This window comes from Nothoprocta perdicaria, unplaced genomic scaffold (assembly GCF_003342845.1).
Source record: "Nothoprocta perdicaria isolate Ctin4 unplaced genomic scaffold, notPer1 scaffold_108, whole genome shotgun sequence".
NCBI lineage: Eukaryota > Metazoa > Chordata > Aves > Tinamiformes > Tinamidae > Nothoprocta > Nothoprocta perdicaria.
The window spans coordinates 53,196-69,384 of NW_020454183.1; the positions used below are offsets into that span (position 1 = coordinate 53,196).

The 16,189-nt window shown below is 40.8% G+C and overlaps 1 protein-coding gene across 1 annotated transcript in view; it reads left to right on the forward strand.

Moving 5' to 3' along the window:
- SYNE3 (spectrin repeat containing nuclear envelope family member 3) overlaps nt 1-15,162 on the forward strand; it is a 43,226-nt gene extending 28,064 nt beyond the window's left edge. The window contains exons 12-18 of the mRNA XM_026046689.1: nt 251-412; nt 1,117-1,280; nt 2,182-2,308; nt 2,430-2,585; nt 3,033-3,182; nt 4,449-4,487; nt 14,797-15,162. Coding sequence (XP_025902474.1) covers nt 251-412; nt 1,117-1,280; nt 2,182-2,308; nt 2,430-2,585; nt 3,033-3,182; nt 4,449-4,487; nt 14,797-14,994 — 996 coding nt within the window. The 3' untranslated portion in view covers nt 14,995-15,162. The remainder of the gene's footprint in view (nt 1-250; nt 413-1,116; nt 1,281-2,181; nt 2,309-2,429; nt 2,586-3,032; nt 3,183-4,448; nt 4,488-14,796) is intronic.
- Nucleotides 15,163-16,189: the final 1,027 nt, after the last annotated feature.

Sequence of the window (16,189 nt, forward strand, 5' to 3'; positions counted from 1 at the left end):
GATAAAGTTCTTTTAGAGCTTAACAACCCCCCCATGTGGTTAAATTCAGGCCTGCATGTGCCTGTCAATAGGTCTTCCATGCCATTGATGCCGAAGCTTTTCTATCTTGCTAATTGTTCTCTCTCTTTTTTTTATTTATTCTTTCTATTCATGCTCATGAGATTCTGTACCATTGGTCACAGTGTTGGTTCCACTAATGAAACCACCTTCTGATTGTGTTCAGCTACTGATATATTTTTATCACTTGCAGATGATGATACAGCAGAGTGAGGAGCACATCCAGAAGCACTGGGCATTTAATGACAAACTCTCCAACCTCCAGCAGTGGATCAGGATAACCACTGAGAAACTGGAGTCTTACCAGTGTGCCAATGGGGAGTGGAGCATCGGGAGCAGGATGGCAGACCTGGAGGTGAGGAAAGCATCTTGATGTAGGACGTGTAATATTTCCTTTGCAGCATCCAGACATTAGGGGCTTATAGCAAGAAGCTCCTGCCTGTGGAGAGCAATAAGGGTTTGCTGCTCCTCAGACAACTGTTGGTTGCAGCTGCATCCCTGCTGCTTTGCCTTGTGCCATGGATATGGAGCTAGGTAAAAGAGAAAGAACAGTGAGATTCTGCTGAAAGGGCTAAAGTAACAATAAGGGAGATGTGGTGTTAAAAGGAGTTCTTCGTGCCTGGGGACTCTCTCTGGACAATGCCCATCTTTGACTCTGTGTATGAATCAATACACTGATCATAACCTTGTTAGGTAACCCTATCAAACCTTATCAAACTAAGCTCTCCCGCAGCTGCTGATTTTATCCTGACTTTGTATGCTTAAATCACTCTGGTAGATAACTTTGGCACTTTTGTTTTCATAGAGAAAACCAAGATATCTCATAGGGAGGCTACAGCAGGGATGCACTGACAGATTCTCCCTTTAAATTTTGCCATCAGCTGTTTGATGTGTGTCGGCCCTTTGCAAGAATCCACAGCATATTTTTTTTCCCGATAGGTATTTTCTAGCTAGTGTCAACAGAACCAGCATAGTCCTGGACTGAACATGGCCTTCAGTCTGACATAGACTGCTTTCCCCAGGATACCTAGGAGTAACTGTAAGGGCTGTACGTTTCAGAGATTGCTAGCTGAGTTTCCAGATAAGGAGATCCAGCTGCACCTCGTGGAAGCTCATGGCCAGCTAGTCATGGAGAATTCTTCCCCAGAGGAGACTGCCCATGTCCAGGCAGAGCTAAATCAACTGAAGGAGTCCTGGAGATCACTCAAAGACATGGCAAACAAGTAAGTGGCCAGGTACATCTTCCTCCTGTTACTTCAATCTTTCCTGATGCATGACCAGATGTACTTGATGCTTTGTGGTGTGTGTTGTGAAAGTGAACAGATAGGGTACAACAGTAGGGAAGGAAGTTGAGATTGTAGCTAACCACTTGTAGTTTGGAAACCATAATCTTAAAACACCGTAACTTTGAAGAAAGCAGAGCAGCTTTCAAAGCTGCCTTTTTGTCATGCTTGGAGTAGGCAGTAGGTCCTTAGGGTCTGCCCTACCCACTGACTGCTGTTACGATTCACCTGCCAGTTCTTGTGTCCACCTCATCTGGGAATATCTCTGAGGAGGCTGCAGCTGCACTGGGATATGTGCCTTTTGCAAACCTGCAGAAGTCTAAGAAGAGCCAAAATCACTCCTCAGCTGGAAGATGCAGCCATCATTTTGGTCCAACTGCGCAGTATCTAACTGCTGTTCAGTCTGTATTAAAATGTAATACTATGCATTTGTGATTGTGTGTGTATTTTTGCATAAATAGTTACAGAATAGGTAGGAAAATGGACTGGTTAAACTGAGGCAAGACTGATTATACTGTTTGCTGGGTTTGGACCAGAAGTTCCATTGTGAAGGTTGTTTTTTTTTTTTTTTTTTTTTTTTTTTTTTTTTTTTTTTTTTTTTTTTTTTTTTTTTTAGCTTCCCATGAAAACGTTTTAATATGAAAATGTTAGAACTCGGGAACTGGCTGCTCAGGAGCACTCCTAACTTGGTCTTATTTTGTTAATAAGTAATTAAAAATAAATACAGTGGTAACTATGTCATTTTTCTAGAGGTGTCCTCCACAGACGAAGTCAAAATGTGGATGTCTCATTGTTAACTCTGTGGTGTGACTGCAGTGATATCTCTGGTTTTGTTTTCAAGCCTTCTCAAACAGTGTCAATTAAATAAACCAGTGGCTGATAAGAAGAAGAAAATAGCAATTGTGGACAACAGACAGAAGTCCAGACCAGCCTTCCATCCTGTAGATGTAGATGCCAGTCATAAGCAGGTAAAAGAGGACTCTGCTTTCTTGTAGTTACAACCTGGGAGATGAAGGTCTTGCAATGGGACATTCAGAAGATGCGTGTTACATAAAAGGCCTTATTTTAATTCTTGCCTCTGTAACCTAGGAGAGGATAGGAGAATGGCAAAATAAGAGCAGCCACCTCAAGCTCCTTGGCGACTTTGAAGAGTGGTTACAAGGGGAAAATACCAAACTGGCCGAAATTCTTGCTCTGGGGTCATCTTCTGTGGAGAAAACTAAGGCTCGACACATCAAGCTGGAGGTTGGTTTTCAGAGGATGTAAAATGGAGGTGAAAGTTGCAGTCAGTGAAAAATCTATCAGAACTAAAGAAGCATCTTATACTAGAAAGCTCAACAATTCAAGTACTTATTCTAAGGAAGGTCTGTCAGAGCTGAGTGGGAGAAGGGAAGGTAGCAGCCTGGTCTGTAAGTGCTAATGCCAAAAGTGTTCTTTAAAATAAGCTGATTAAACCTGGTGTCTGGTGTTTGGCTTTCTGTTGAATGAAGTCAGATGCAACAATAGAAGCTGTAAGAGTAAATGGAACAAGTGTGTTCTGTAGTTTAGTGGGCCATTCTCTATCATTTCAGGGTCCCCCAAAATAATCACAAATGTAGATGTGCTAGTCCAGAATATCTAATAGTTTTCTTTAGTGCCGCTGTTATTTTATGTGCTAGATGGTGAAGCTGGTGACTTTCTCTTTTCCTGCAGGAACTCCAGTCTCGTGTTCCTGATGGCCAGCGCCTCTTTGAAGAGCTTCTTCATCTTCATCCTGTCACTGGAAACTCTGAAGATCTGGAGGACTTGCGATACCGATGGATGCTCTACAAATCTAAACTGAAAGAGGCCCTGAGTTCGCCGGTAGGTGACAGCACTTCACTCTCAATCACTGTAGTTCTCTGACATTGCTCTTTCATTGCTCTAAAATGAAAGTCCTGCACTGTCTTTTATTAAGCAATACTCAGAATATTTTTAAGTAGAAAGTTTGAAACAAAACAATCGGTCAGTTTGTCAAATTGTTAAAGATGCACACGCTTGAAGACTGTATGGATGTGTGTGTGGATGATCTGTATTTACAACTCATTTTGGATACGTAAACACATCTTGTTCTGATGTTTCTAGCTTTTGGCTCTTTCTAGCAGAACATTTTCCACTGAATTCTTTTGAACTGTTCCTGCAGTAAGTATATATTCACCATTTGTGAATATTCACCATTTGATGAGAGATGTAGTGATCAGAGTAGCTATTGCCTGACTGAACTGACTCAGAAAGGTACAAGAGAAGAACCTATTGCTAAATATTTACTTGGTAAAATTTTCTTGGTGGTCTAAGAATTTGGAATGGAATAAGAAGGAGATATTTTTAAAGAACATATTTTAATATAAGACCAAAAGATTTAAGAATTTATCAAGGTAGTTAGCATAGAAGACAAACAGGGGATGACAGAATTTATTCCACTCTGTAAAATATTCACAGTGAAGATATTTTCAGGTTCTTAGCGTAAGTGTACATAATTATTAACCAAGATTTTCTAGCATAATGATTTACTAGGGCTGTTCAAGTTCAAGATACTTTAATTTAGGGGATTAGAGTTCACAGATGTGTATTTGACACTCTTTACGTGTAAAGCCCTGTATAAAATGTATACTTTCTATGTTTTGTATGATATCTGAACTTGAGAACCTAAAATCTGAGGCATCAAAGTTTTTCCACTTTAAGAAACCTTGGATTCAAGTCCAAAGTTTACCTAGAAGTCAGATCCTTTAAATTGCATGCAAGATGAGCATGACTACTATCAATAAAGAGCATATTTAGAAAAACTGTGTAATTGATTATAGTGAGGTATGTTTTATTAACCAAATACCTTGTGTAAACATAGATAATATCAGTAGGGGTCAGTAAAATCAAAGCTATTGCTACCAGAACTCTGCATCTGATTCAAATAGTCAGGAACCTGAAACCATTTTAACTGTCTTGCTAATGCATGTTAAAAAGCTCATTAAATAAAAATCACCTGCTGGTTCATTCTATCCAGATGACCATGAATGTGATGGAACCATGCCCTTTGAGGTGAGTATTTATTTATAGGTTCCACCAGGATCTCATTTGTTTATATTTTTTTAACAGACTCCTAGATCTTTGGAAGGACCAGACAGATTCAGAAAGGTATGAAAATTTCTCATCATTAAACTAATAAAAAAATTTAGTCAGACATTTCACAAATAGTTATGTTAAATTAAGACTTTTTAAAAAGATTCTTCGGACTAATTTGGTGCTTTGGAGCCTGTCTTTGATAGAAAAGAAAAATTATCTTCTCCACACTTTAAAAGAGAAAAAATATTAAGCTTGTTTTACATATAAAGTTTCACTCTTGAGCTATGCTTGCTGTATTTCTAGAAGGTGAATGTTATCTTCTGGCTGACTAGGGGAACTCATCTTTCACACAGCTACGTGCTAGATGCATTTAATTTATTTTTCAAAAGCAAATCTAAAGAAGAGTCTATATCTCTGTCCAAAAGGATTCAGGGACTAAGTATCTAAAATAATCTTGAAAATGGGACTCGTAATTCCTCTAGGCATTTTTGGTGGGGGGGGGRAAAAAAAAAAAAAAAAAACCCACTTTCGATCATTCAGTCCACATTCTTTCAGTGGATCATTCAGTCCACACTCTTTTTAAGGCATCAGAATTCCTCCCATGAAGGATTTCTTCTTTGAGGTAATGACACAAGAAATAAGAGATAATAAGTACAAGCTTAAAGACAGCAAAATACTGACAGCTTCTTCTTTAGTACAAGGAACGTTTCCGATAACATTCCTGTGAAGTCAGTGAGTATTTCCATTGATCTCAGTAGTACTAAACTGAGGCCTTTTTTATGTCAGGACTTTATCTGTTTATAGACACTGTTGGCTTTCACTTAACACTGCTAACTCACTTGCCCTTGGTTTTTAGAAGGAACAAAATAGAGCTTTATTTGCCCAGTACAAAGTAAACTGGATGAATAATGTGATGTATGAACATATCACTTGATCATTGAAAGCCAGATTAAAGCCCTGATTTCACCTATTGCAAAAGTTCTTTGGAAGAAAGCAATATTTAAAAGGTATTGTACAGTGCACCTCCCCTGAATGAGATGAGCTACTCCTCTGGTGCTCACAGGTGGAATAGCATCCACCATATTTTTCCCTTGTGAAATACTGACGTATTCACAGTAGCTTTCATGTACCTGAATACTTCTTTTCACAATTGAGCTTTCCTGATAATCCCCACAGCATTTCCATTTTTGCATGCCTGGCTCAGCATTAATCATTCAGTACTGTTGGTCATACGGTAAGATCACTAGATTTTTTCAGGCTGAAAAACCAATGTGACATTTTAATTCTTGGGGAGGTTACAGCCAAACCCCAAGCAGTTCTTCTGTTCTCTAGAAGAGACCTAAAGAATAGGTCAGAAGAACTGCCCAGGATTTGTCTGAATTAGTTGACTAGAGGCATTCATAGCAAAAAAAGAAAAAGGGAACAGCAGAGTTTGGGCATCATCACATCTCCCCTGGGTAGTTAGATTGGGTGGATGATATTCATTCCTCGTCAACTTCTTTGATGAGGTGTCTGATAATTTTCAAGGATACGGGAACAGCATAATAGGAGGCAGCACAGGTTTGTCAGTAAGGCCCATAACAAGCAGCACAAAAAAAATCATTCTCTGGGATATGAATAAATATTGAACAAAACCAGAAACCAACTTAGTGCAGAAAGGAATAAAAAAAATGCAATAGCTCATAAGAGCTAATGACTCTGCTAGTGCCAACAGGTTATTTGCAGTCCCTTCCTCTGCCCTGCCAACTAGGACAAATGTTGCTGTGATTTACACTTTGCTTACATCAGTGTGATTTTGTTGCCTTCAGAGCATTTAAACATTGTCACTGCAATCAGAGTCCGAGTGCTATAAGCTTGAGGCATCTCTCCCCCCTTCTCTCCCTGATTTGAGCTAAAGCTCTTACTATTACGTAAGCCTGCCTTGGCGTAAGATGACTGAATATCACTTAAGAGAACCAGATAATGATGTTGATCCCTTTGGGTACATCTCTATTCAGGCTAAGAGAAAAGGAAAAGCAAATCAACTTTTAAGTTTATTTTAAATTCAGATTTCATTATTAAAGTGTAGCTTGAAAATGAATGAAAGATTAGAAATATATCTTCATGTATTTTGAGTATCCTTCCACAACCATGGTGGAAGAAACTGCCCTGAGAGAAGAGCTGACTTCAGGAGTTAGCATCTGCAGAAAGAAGGTGTTTTGGGGGGCTGCATCACTGTATTTGCTGCATCCAGTGACTTTGCATGCAGCTGGAGGTTTGTGGATCCCTGTTTGAGGATCAGTTTGTCCAATTTTCAGCTCCTTCTTAGTTTTGGCTTGCACAGAATCAGCAGAGGAGGCAAAATTCAGGTATTTTAGACTGAGCTTGCCTTCTGCAGTATGAAGTCCCTAGTGACTCTCTGCTCATCTTTCACTTTTGAACAATGATTTGGGTTTTTTGCCGCAGCAGTAGATCAACCTGGGGAAGGAGCAGCCCCGGCTGCAGCCAACCTCATTCCACTGCCTTCAGTCGCTCTTTCATTCCTAGCCTGCGTGGCCAACTGTTGGACAGAATAGAGGCTGTTTCTTCTATACTAAAATGCCTTTTTTTTTCCCCCCGTTTTTACCCCTGATCATTCATCCTTTGCTGAGGACATGCCCCTGGCTGCTGGTGCCCCTGCGTGGAACAGTAGGCTCCAATAATGATGGTGACGTGAGCGACTTCTTGTTGATTAACAAAAAGCAGTTGCAGGAAATTGCACTGGCTGCAGTGAATTTTGAGCAGGTGCCAGTGACAGGGCAATGTAGAAGGGTATTTCTGCAGGGCACCTAGCACACTCAAGGACACGATCAACCAAATACTAAATAATAACTGTGTTGAATGTTACTTTCAAAGGTTGGCTTCCAGCTAACTGAAAATATTCTATGAGAATTTTAGTATAAATAGGAAGTTGAATGCTCATTATTTACAGGCCTAAGTAGCACTGTTTGATTTATTTTCTTGTCTTCTCAGCGTAATTACACTTCCTTGCTAAACAAATGATTCTGGCTTTATTGTTTGCACAAACAAAATAATTAGGATTCATTACATTTGTGGTCAGCTAATTGCTTCCTTCAAAATATTGTTAAGAATAATCTCATGTAACATGTAGACAGAAGGAGTATGTAATTTGATCTTATTTAGAGACGCTGAGACACCATTGATCTGGAGTCAATCAAATTAATGTAGCTATTCAGGAAACTGTGTGCGAAGCAAATACTGACAGTTTGCCAGGAAGAAAGCAGTAATATGCTCTGCTGTCTTCAACTGAAGCTACGACAGGATTTTTACAAGGCACAAAATCCACTTCCAAAAGGGTAGAGCATCACATGGATGTGTTCATGTATGTGCCATGCATCTGCAATGCCTTTCCATTGAAAATACACAGTCTGCTTGTTTTTCTGAAGTCTCAGTGGATGCTAGTCATTGGAAATCTTCTGTACCATTACAGTCTTAGTAATAGGGAAGACATACTTATGAAAAACTAATCTTTCCCTTTGTCTTTTCCTTTATATACCATTGAGGAAATTTTTTTCTTCTGAATTAAAAAGATTGGTGAAGCCCAACTGCTTCAGAACCATAGGGATGTTGAGAACTGTTGTAAGTCGGGCTTAAACACTTCACTGTGGCAGGGTACGGTCTTGTTCTCAGAAAACTTGGTCCGTATTTTTTGATCACCTCTGCCTTCCTGGCTTAGGAATTGTATCGAGGTCAAAATGCAGGCATCCTGCTTGTCCTATTCTTGATGCTGGCACTGCAAGATGTGACATCTTCTATAGTCTCATAAGCTGGGACTATAGGACTTTGCATTGACCCATTCTACTTGGCCCTTTACTAATCTTCCATAGGGACTCCCACCTTTTTTCATGCATCAAATGCTGTTCAGATCAAAGGAAAGTAGTTCTCATTGCCCATCTGTTGAAGATGGAGAATCTCAAATCAGAGACTTCTTGTGCTTGCTGAGGTCTGGAGAATTATAGATATCAATGGCTTTATATACAGTGCTACTTTAACAGATCAGGTCACAGCCCAGTCAGGCCATGGCCCTTGTCCTTTAGCATTCATAGCCTAAAAGCTTGCCATGTTGCATCGACACGCAGAAGCAAGCCTTTGTAAATCTGCTCCTGTCAGAGGAGCATATGGCAGAGTACTTAGTTCTAAGCGACTTTGCAGCAAAAATTCTGAAATATCCACCATATGTTACTGAGGAAACTTCCCATACAAGCTGCTGGGTTTCTCCTCGTCTTTTTTTCTTTTCTTTTTTTTTTTTCTTTTCCTCCTTTTCTTTTAGATCAAGTTGTTATCAAGATTCTAGCTTATCTAGCCATGTTAAGGTTCTCCAGAATTTTCCCAATGGGAAAAGCAAAGCCAGTAGTTTGCATGTATACTTACTTAATTACATGCCTACACTTATCCCCCTTCAGAATTGAAAAGAACACTTAGGTTGTGAAGTCAAGCAGTCCAAAGATAGAAGATGTCAGAGCTAAAATTGCTTGTGTGACCTCAGTTAACCTTCCCTCAGCACACATATGTTCTAGCAGCTCTTTATTAAATGGAAAATGATAAGCACAGGACTCCAAGGAGTCCCATTCATACCTAGTCATCCCTCACTGCTGGTTGTCTAATCTGGCTAGTGTTTGTATGTAGAAAAGTCCAGTTTTGAACTGAGGGGCTCACTGTCCTCTTGCAGAGGCCAGATATCTCGTGTCTGCAATATCCAGCTCTTGGTGCTGTGTTGCATGGGAAAGAGCCACAGTTTTGCTCAGGAACATATTGGGCTCAGCTGTGTATGGGCCAGTGACATGCAATTCCCCAAATTGTGAACTCATCAAGAAAAAAAGCGTTCTTCCCTCTTGAAAATACCAGCTGGGACTTGCAATATGTTGATCTTCTCAGACCAAGATGCTCATGGCTCAACCACTGAGCTGAGGGATCATAAAAAAACCCAGCTCTGCTGCCTCACATGGAGGGAAAAGTCTAGTTTCCTTTGGTCTGAGAGAGCAGCTCCTGCACTCCGAGGAGCTGATCTTTTCCCTTGATAGCAACATCTGCCTCTGTAAGCGGCAACTGAATTAGTACCTAGCCACATCAAGGGACAGAATCCCAGTACTTTTCAGAGCAGAAATATCACTGGTAATGCAGCTGCTTCATCAAAAAATTCATGGCATGTTCCTGTCCATAACAAAAGGGAAATAAATATGTTAGAATACTCTTACTGCCTTCCTGGCAGCTTTGCTTATTCTCAGAGGAATAAGCAAGTTGTAGAGTTAAAACCCGCGTATTTAGTTGCTGCCAAGACCTACCTATTGTTCATATGAAAATGTTCTTCCCCAGTCTCCACTGCTGCAGTTTAAGCCCTTACTGTTGAAGTTGTTTTGTCTGTTATGTATTGAGGTCTGCCCATGTTGAACATAGAGGCCTGGATCCATCCTGTCTAACCTGAAGAGTCTACAGAAACATGCATGGTGCAGAGTATGGGTAGGGATTGGTTGTCCTCCATCTCTTCCACACACAAAAAAAGACTAATAGATAGGTTCAAAAGGAGTTTGTTCTTCATGCCACACTTAGTCAACCTGAATGACTCCTTTTTAAGGGATACTGAGGGCTTTAAAAGTTTGTGCATGTTAAAGGAAAGATGGGACATGTACCTGGAAGAAGAGTCAACTGGGTATTGCTAGTGGGACAAGCCACGTCAGGCTCAGAAACTACCTCAGCTGAAAGCAGTTGGAGGCTGAGTGTTAAGGGGAAGTATTACTTAGGCTTGCCTAAGTGCCTGCCAGTCTGCTGTGTTAGCTGCAAAATAGAGGATACGGGGCTGGGTAGAGCACCAGCATGAACCAGCACAGCCATTCGTGCATTTGTGTGTCCGTGTTAAGACACAAACCACTGGCTACTTTGTCTGTGGACAGCAGGAGTTTTTAGGTAGCAGTTCTTCTCTTAGCTTAGTCATCTTGGTGAAATGCCGTAAGATAAGAGTAATTAATCCAGGCTATTTTATTTTTCTCTACCGAATTGCTGATTCAGTGGTGCAAGTGTGGCTTTTGTTAGGCAGGCTGGTGACATGCAAGCAGCAGCAAAAGCCCATTAGTGAGCTTGGCATAAGAGGCCGTGTCTCTCATATAGCTAGATTAGCTGTGTGTTTTCCTGTATTGTGGAATGTGGTCAATAGAAAAGCACTTTAGCAACTTACACAGGAATATTATGTAGCAAGTTCTAAAGTGCTTTTCTGCTGTTTCCCATCCAAGTGATTTTTCATGGTGCATTTTGTAAGGAGTAATTAACTGCAAACAGATTTAAGTGCTGGGGACTCCCTAGATCTGTACCAGTGCTTGTCCTTCAAATGCCCAAACATGAATCAAGTACAAATGTGAATGTTCACAGCCAGCACCGTTCATTTGGTAACAAGCATGCATTTAGTATTACACAAAACACAGCCATCTAGCTCTTGACAGTCCCTGTTTGTCCTTGCATTTGCAGGGAAAAGGGGGGCGTTCATCGTTGTTGGTGAACTTTTTAAGTCTATTTTCATTTTTAGTATCAGTCTATTCCTTTTCCAAGTGTGTTTCAAAAATGTCTCTGACACTTTGGCCTAATACCCAGGTATTCCAGCTGTTATTCTAAGATGGTGGAAATTAAAGTTCTGTTGACTTCACTGGAGCTTTGCCAGTTTTTCTTAAAAGTGGATTTAATTTCAGAATGTTTTGTGAAGCCTAGATCTGACACACACACACTGCATACACAGAGGGTGCTGGGCAGTGGCTCTACCGAAACCAGTAGCCCAGAGAAGGGGAATCCCACTGCAGAGCAAGGTTTGTCGCTCCCACCTTTGATCTCATGTGGAAATGAAATGTTCTATCTTTTTCCAAAGGTGGAACTGTGTCAGACAGTTTTTTGCTGACTTTGCTAACCCTGAGAGGTTGGGAATGTGATTCTGACTGAAGGTAGACTCTCACATCATGTTCAGTCCAGCAGAGAGAAGGTCTGAACCTTGGCCTCCTGAATTCCCTCTTGGTGCCCTAGTATCAGGTCACCGCAACTTGAAAACATTTTTTTCTCTCACAGCACAAACCTAAGAAAATACCTAGACCTAAAAAAATACCTCTACCGGTCTTGGTAAAACTGAAGTACTGTTTTTGTATTTTATTTATTTATTTACTTATGCTCAGTAGATGGAGTCTGTTCCCAAAAGAGTCTCTGCTTTTCCCAACTGTATTATCTCAGCTATTAAAAGTTACTCTCTCTCCCTCTTCTTTCTTTAAACTGTAGCACCTTTGGTGGTACCACCTCTGAAGCATTTCATATCACTGAAGTAATTCCAGACAGCACTAAGGACTAATATAGGATTCATATGCACAAGAGCACCAGAACCTGGGTGTATTAGTAATGAATCCATTTGTAAGGGTATCTGTTAAACTCCATGAATAAGTAGTTCCCAATCCTGACTTCATTTAGTTGTCTGTGTGCATAATCCTGCTGCAGACACTAAAGTTGATGGTAAATCTCCCATGGATTTCAGTGTGTGCGAGTTGAGGCCCTCATATATTAAGGGCTTATCATTGCAAATTTGCTGAAAGCACCAAACCCTCATAGCTCATATGTGCCTCATCTTCAGTCCTGCAGAGATATGATAATACCAGGTTTGTGATAGCAGAGTCATTTCCATGGCAACAAATGGAGTCAGAAATACAGATTGTGACCTTGCTGTGTGACGATGCAAAGTAGAGGAGCTGGGCTGCAAAGACAAAAGTTCATCAAACATAAATGCCTATAGCCCTAGCAAGAAGGTGTGAGAGAAGCAGCAGATAAATAAAAAATGTTTCTCCTGCTCTAAAGTTTTGCCCCTAGGTGGAAGTCCCTCTGCTGACTTATCTAATGCTAGAATTTGCCCAAGTATCTTTTCTGGTCGAAAGCTCCCAGAAGAGCAGACAGTGGCTTGCAAAAAAGGCCATTTCAGATTAATTTGTTCTGGAGGATAAGCTTTGCGTGGCAGACCTGTTTTACAGCTCCTGCCTGTAAATCAGAAAGCAAGACATTTGACAAATAGCATTGCAATCTCATCACACTTCTGAGAGTTCAATAATGTGTTTGCTTTAGAGATCAGCATGGAGAGCTGCCCTCAATAACCTACTCTGAATCAAGCGAGGCATCAGTAGAAGAATTGGGATAGGAACACTTGGAGGGACTAGTCTCACCACAGCATGGTCATCCTCACAAGCCAAAGCCAAACTGGAATGACATTAAGGCACCTGCTTCCTGGCTGTGGCAGGATAGAGATGAGATGCAACATGAAAGGGCCAGTATTTCCTGCTGGTTCATAGGAAGAAGAGAAGATGGGTACAGCATCTGGCCTGGTGATATAAGAACAGTTTCAAAATGAGGTGTCTTTCAAAACGAACCTTAAAAAAAGGGCAGTTGTAATGCAGCAGTCTGACATTAGGAAGGCTGACAGCCTTTGTCACAATTGTGTGTCAGTAGGATTTGGGCTTCTAACTCTCCATTTGATTTTGTGAGGACCTTTTGGACACTCTCAGCATTTACGTAGTCATTGGGTCCTACTCTGCCACAACATAAATGGTAGACTTTTTTTATTTAACTCTAAGCTAATCTGCCACAAGCAGAACAATACTTGTTAAATAAATAGAAACAGACTTACCCATAGCTTCTGGAACCCGGAGAAAGCCTTATTCTGTATAGACAAGACAATAAAATCAAAGCTCCTGTAATTGCCTTGTTGCTGCAGTTGAGAGGAATGAGAAGTAATCAGTGATGGCAGAAGTTGCCAGTGACAGCCCATTGGCTTACACTGACTACACCAAGGAGTGAGAGTTTTGTGGAATTACAGAGTAAAGCTTAGAAAGCTCTGACTAAGAGTTGCAACTGTTGTCCTTGCTCATAATGACTTTAGCACTGACTATAAACACATCCTCCATAGGTTTTCTCAGTCCACGAACGGTTGAATTCCAGAGGAAATGAAGGATTTTGGATCTGGCCTCTAGGACTAGGAAAAGGGAAAGTCCCATTAAAACAGCGAGTTATGCCAAGCACTTTGGCTAGTGTTTGCGAACAGACTAGAGGATGAGCAGATGACTCCTGTAATAGAGCCAGGGCAGCAAAGCTTTGATTTGGTCAGTTAATACGAGCTACACCCAGTGGCATTCCCCAAAGGGTGTTTAGAGTCAGAGTCCCACCTACACCCTTGTGTTTATCCATTGCCTACTGACCACTCGCAGGGCCAGGGTCCTGGAGCCTGAGTTTTTGGTGACCTCTGTGAGCCAGTTACAAGCTAGACACTATGCAGGTCAGAAAAGAAAGAGCAAGTAGCTGTTGCTCTGAGGCAACCACATCTGCCTGATGCTGCAATTAAATCTCATCAGCCCTTTGGTATAATGGAAGTATCAACTATGGACGAAGGGTTTCACGGCACAACTGTCTTGCTCTGTAACTACAACTATAGGTTTGCCTTCCTAGTTAGGTGCATAAGCACTTACACAGAGCTGCAAGAGACTAAGAAGATTGCCCAGCAAGGGAAGAGACCCTTCAAAAAGCAGGAAAGAGTTATTACTTCCTCCACCACCTTTCTGCTTCCTTATCTTCTCTGGTGATGTTTCCTCTGGGCTGTGCATGGTGGTGCTTCAGTGCAAGGAAGGCATGGCCTAGTATGGCATCCATAGAGGCCAAAAGCCACAATTTTATGGGCTCAAATACAACCCAAAGCATCTCAGATTTTATTTCCCCAGTGGAAAATGTGGATTCCAATTCAGGGAATATTCTGAGCAGATATTTGGGAGGCAAGCTGATACCTAATGCTGTAGCAGCATTAAGTGTTGCTTTTATGTTATGAATATAAATCATGTTTCATGAAATAAGTGGATTGTTCACTCTTTTGTTCTTTTTTTTTTGTTTTGTTTTTTTCTGAACTCTCTTATAGACAGTTGCATACAGCCTTTCTGTGAAAAAACACTGTTCAGTTGATTGGCAGGAGTTATCCAAGAAATCTGCCAATGGAAATCTTACTTCTTAATTAATATTTCTTGACTCTGTAGCCACAAATCTGTTCTCTCCTGAAGGTGCCAATCCAGATTAAACTCACAAGGTTTAATGAGATACCCTAGATCTGCATTAGTATCAAGAAAAGAAAACTGATATGTGACTTTGTGGCTGCTCTGCAGTGAATGTGACTTTAACGCCCTCTTCCCAGTCGGATGTATTTTCTCTCATTCTCTCAGAAGGCTGGTTCTGCTTGGACAACATGGTTGAACAACTCCTTCTGCCTCTCTCTCTGTTGTACTGATGTATTTGAAATGTGCCTGCCTACTGATTTCTTACGTTGTGGCTGACTTGCTGCTTGGTTTGTGCCTTGCAGAAGCGCTCCGGAGGTGTGTGCGCTTTCCTGCGCCGAGCGTGCTGGGCAGCGCTGCCCCTGCAGCTGCTGCTCCTGCTCCTCCTGCTCCTGGCCTTCCTCCTGCCCCTGGCCGAAGAGACCCACAGCTGCTCGCTGGCCAACAACTTCGCTCGCTCCTTCAACCTGATGCTGAGATACGAGGGCCCTCCTCCGACCTAACCGCTGTGCACGGCACGAGGTGAAGATCCCTGCAACACAGACTGCCTCTCTCTTGGTTTTGAACAATTGCAAGTATTGTAGATTTTAGGGCTTCCATCGTATTAACTGGATTTGCCACATAAATGCAGCATAATTTTAGCCCGCATTAATCAGGTATTATTGCAAATTTAATATTTTTACAGTATTTTATGATTATTTTATAAAGTGTATATAGAGACTGTGTATGTGCATATGCATAAACACACACACACGTATATATATATAAAAAACATATCTGGTCAAACTCATATCCACTGTTTGGGGATAATCGTGCAACGTCTCTGTTTCTGCCATCTTTCAGCAAGGAATATTGAATGCTATTTCTTGTTTTATTTTGTTCTGTTTTTAAATCAAATTCTTGTTGTTTACAGCTGAAGTCAGAGTAAGAGAAGATGTGGGTATGCACCATGGTGAAAATGGGAAAACTTCAGGCAAAACTGAATCATGTTTGAACACAGTGGTCAGCATTCAGCCCAAGCAAAATTTGAACAGTTCCTTTAAAATCTTGAGCTATTTTTTCAGTAGCTCAGTGCAAGTATTGCAGAAAGCAATGGAAATATTCCAGCTGACTTCAGTAAGAGTGGGGGCGGGCCTCCCCTTGTTCTCATTTTTAACAGTTGTTTTTTCCAGTTATTGTGTTCTGCAGCCCACCTGAATCAGGAATGTAGTAAGAGAAAAGCTGAAACAAAACACCCTTATCTTTCATACATACCTACAGCAGGGGAACTTTAAGATCAAGTAATAATTTTCTGATCAAATTTCTGAGGTCCACTAAACTATACCTTGTCTTTAAAAAGCAATGAGGTTTTGTTTGTTTGTTTGTTTTGTGAAGAGGCATTTGTGCCTCTTTAATCATAAAGCCAAAAGAGTTGGATGCATCAAAGACCGTCAAGCAAATATAAGCTTCCAGATGATGACAACTTGTCATTTATTTACCTAACATTATGCCTGATTTATCATTTTTAATGTACACTTTAACATTGCCTTTTAATGTAAACAAAATTCTCAGCTTTAATGTGATGAAACCATTTTTGTGGTGTTTTACCTAATTAGACTTACGGGAGAAGTAATTGCTAACATTTTGTGCTGTTTCTGAGGGCTTTCTCTATTTTACCTTCTTTTTAGCCTCAGTGATAATCCCAAAAAAATACTAACA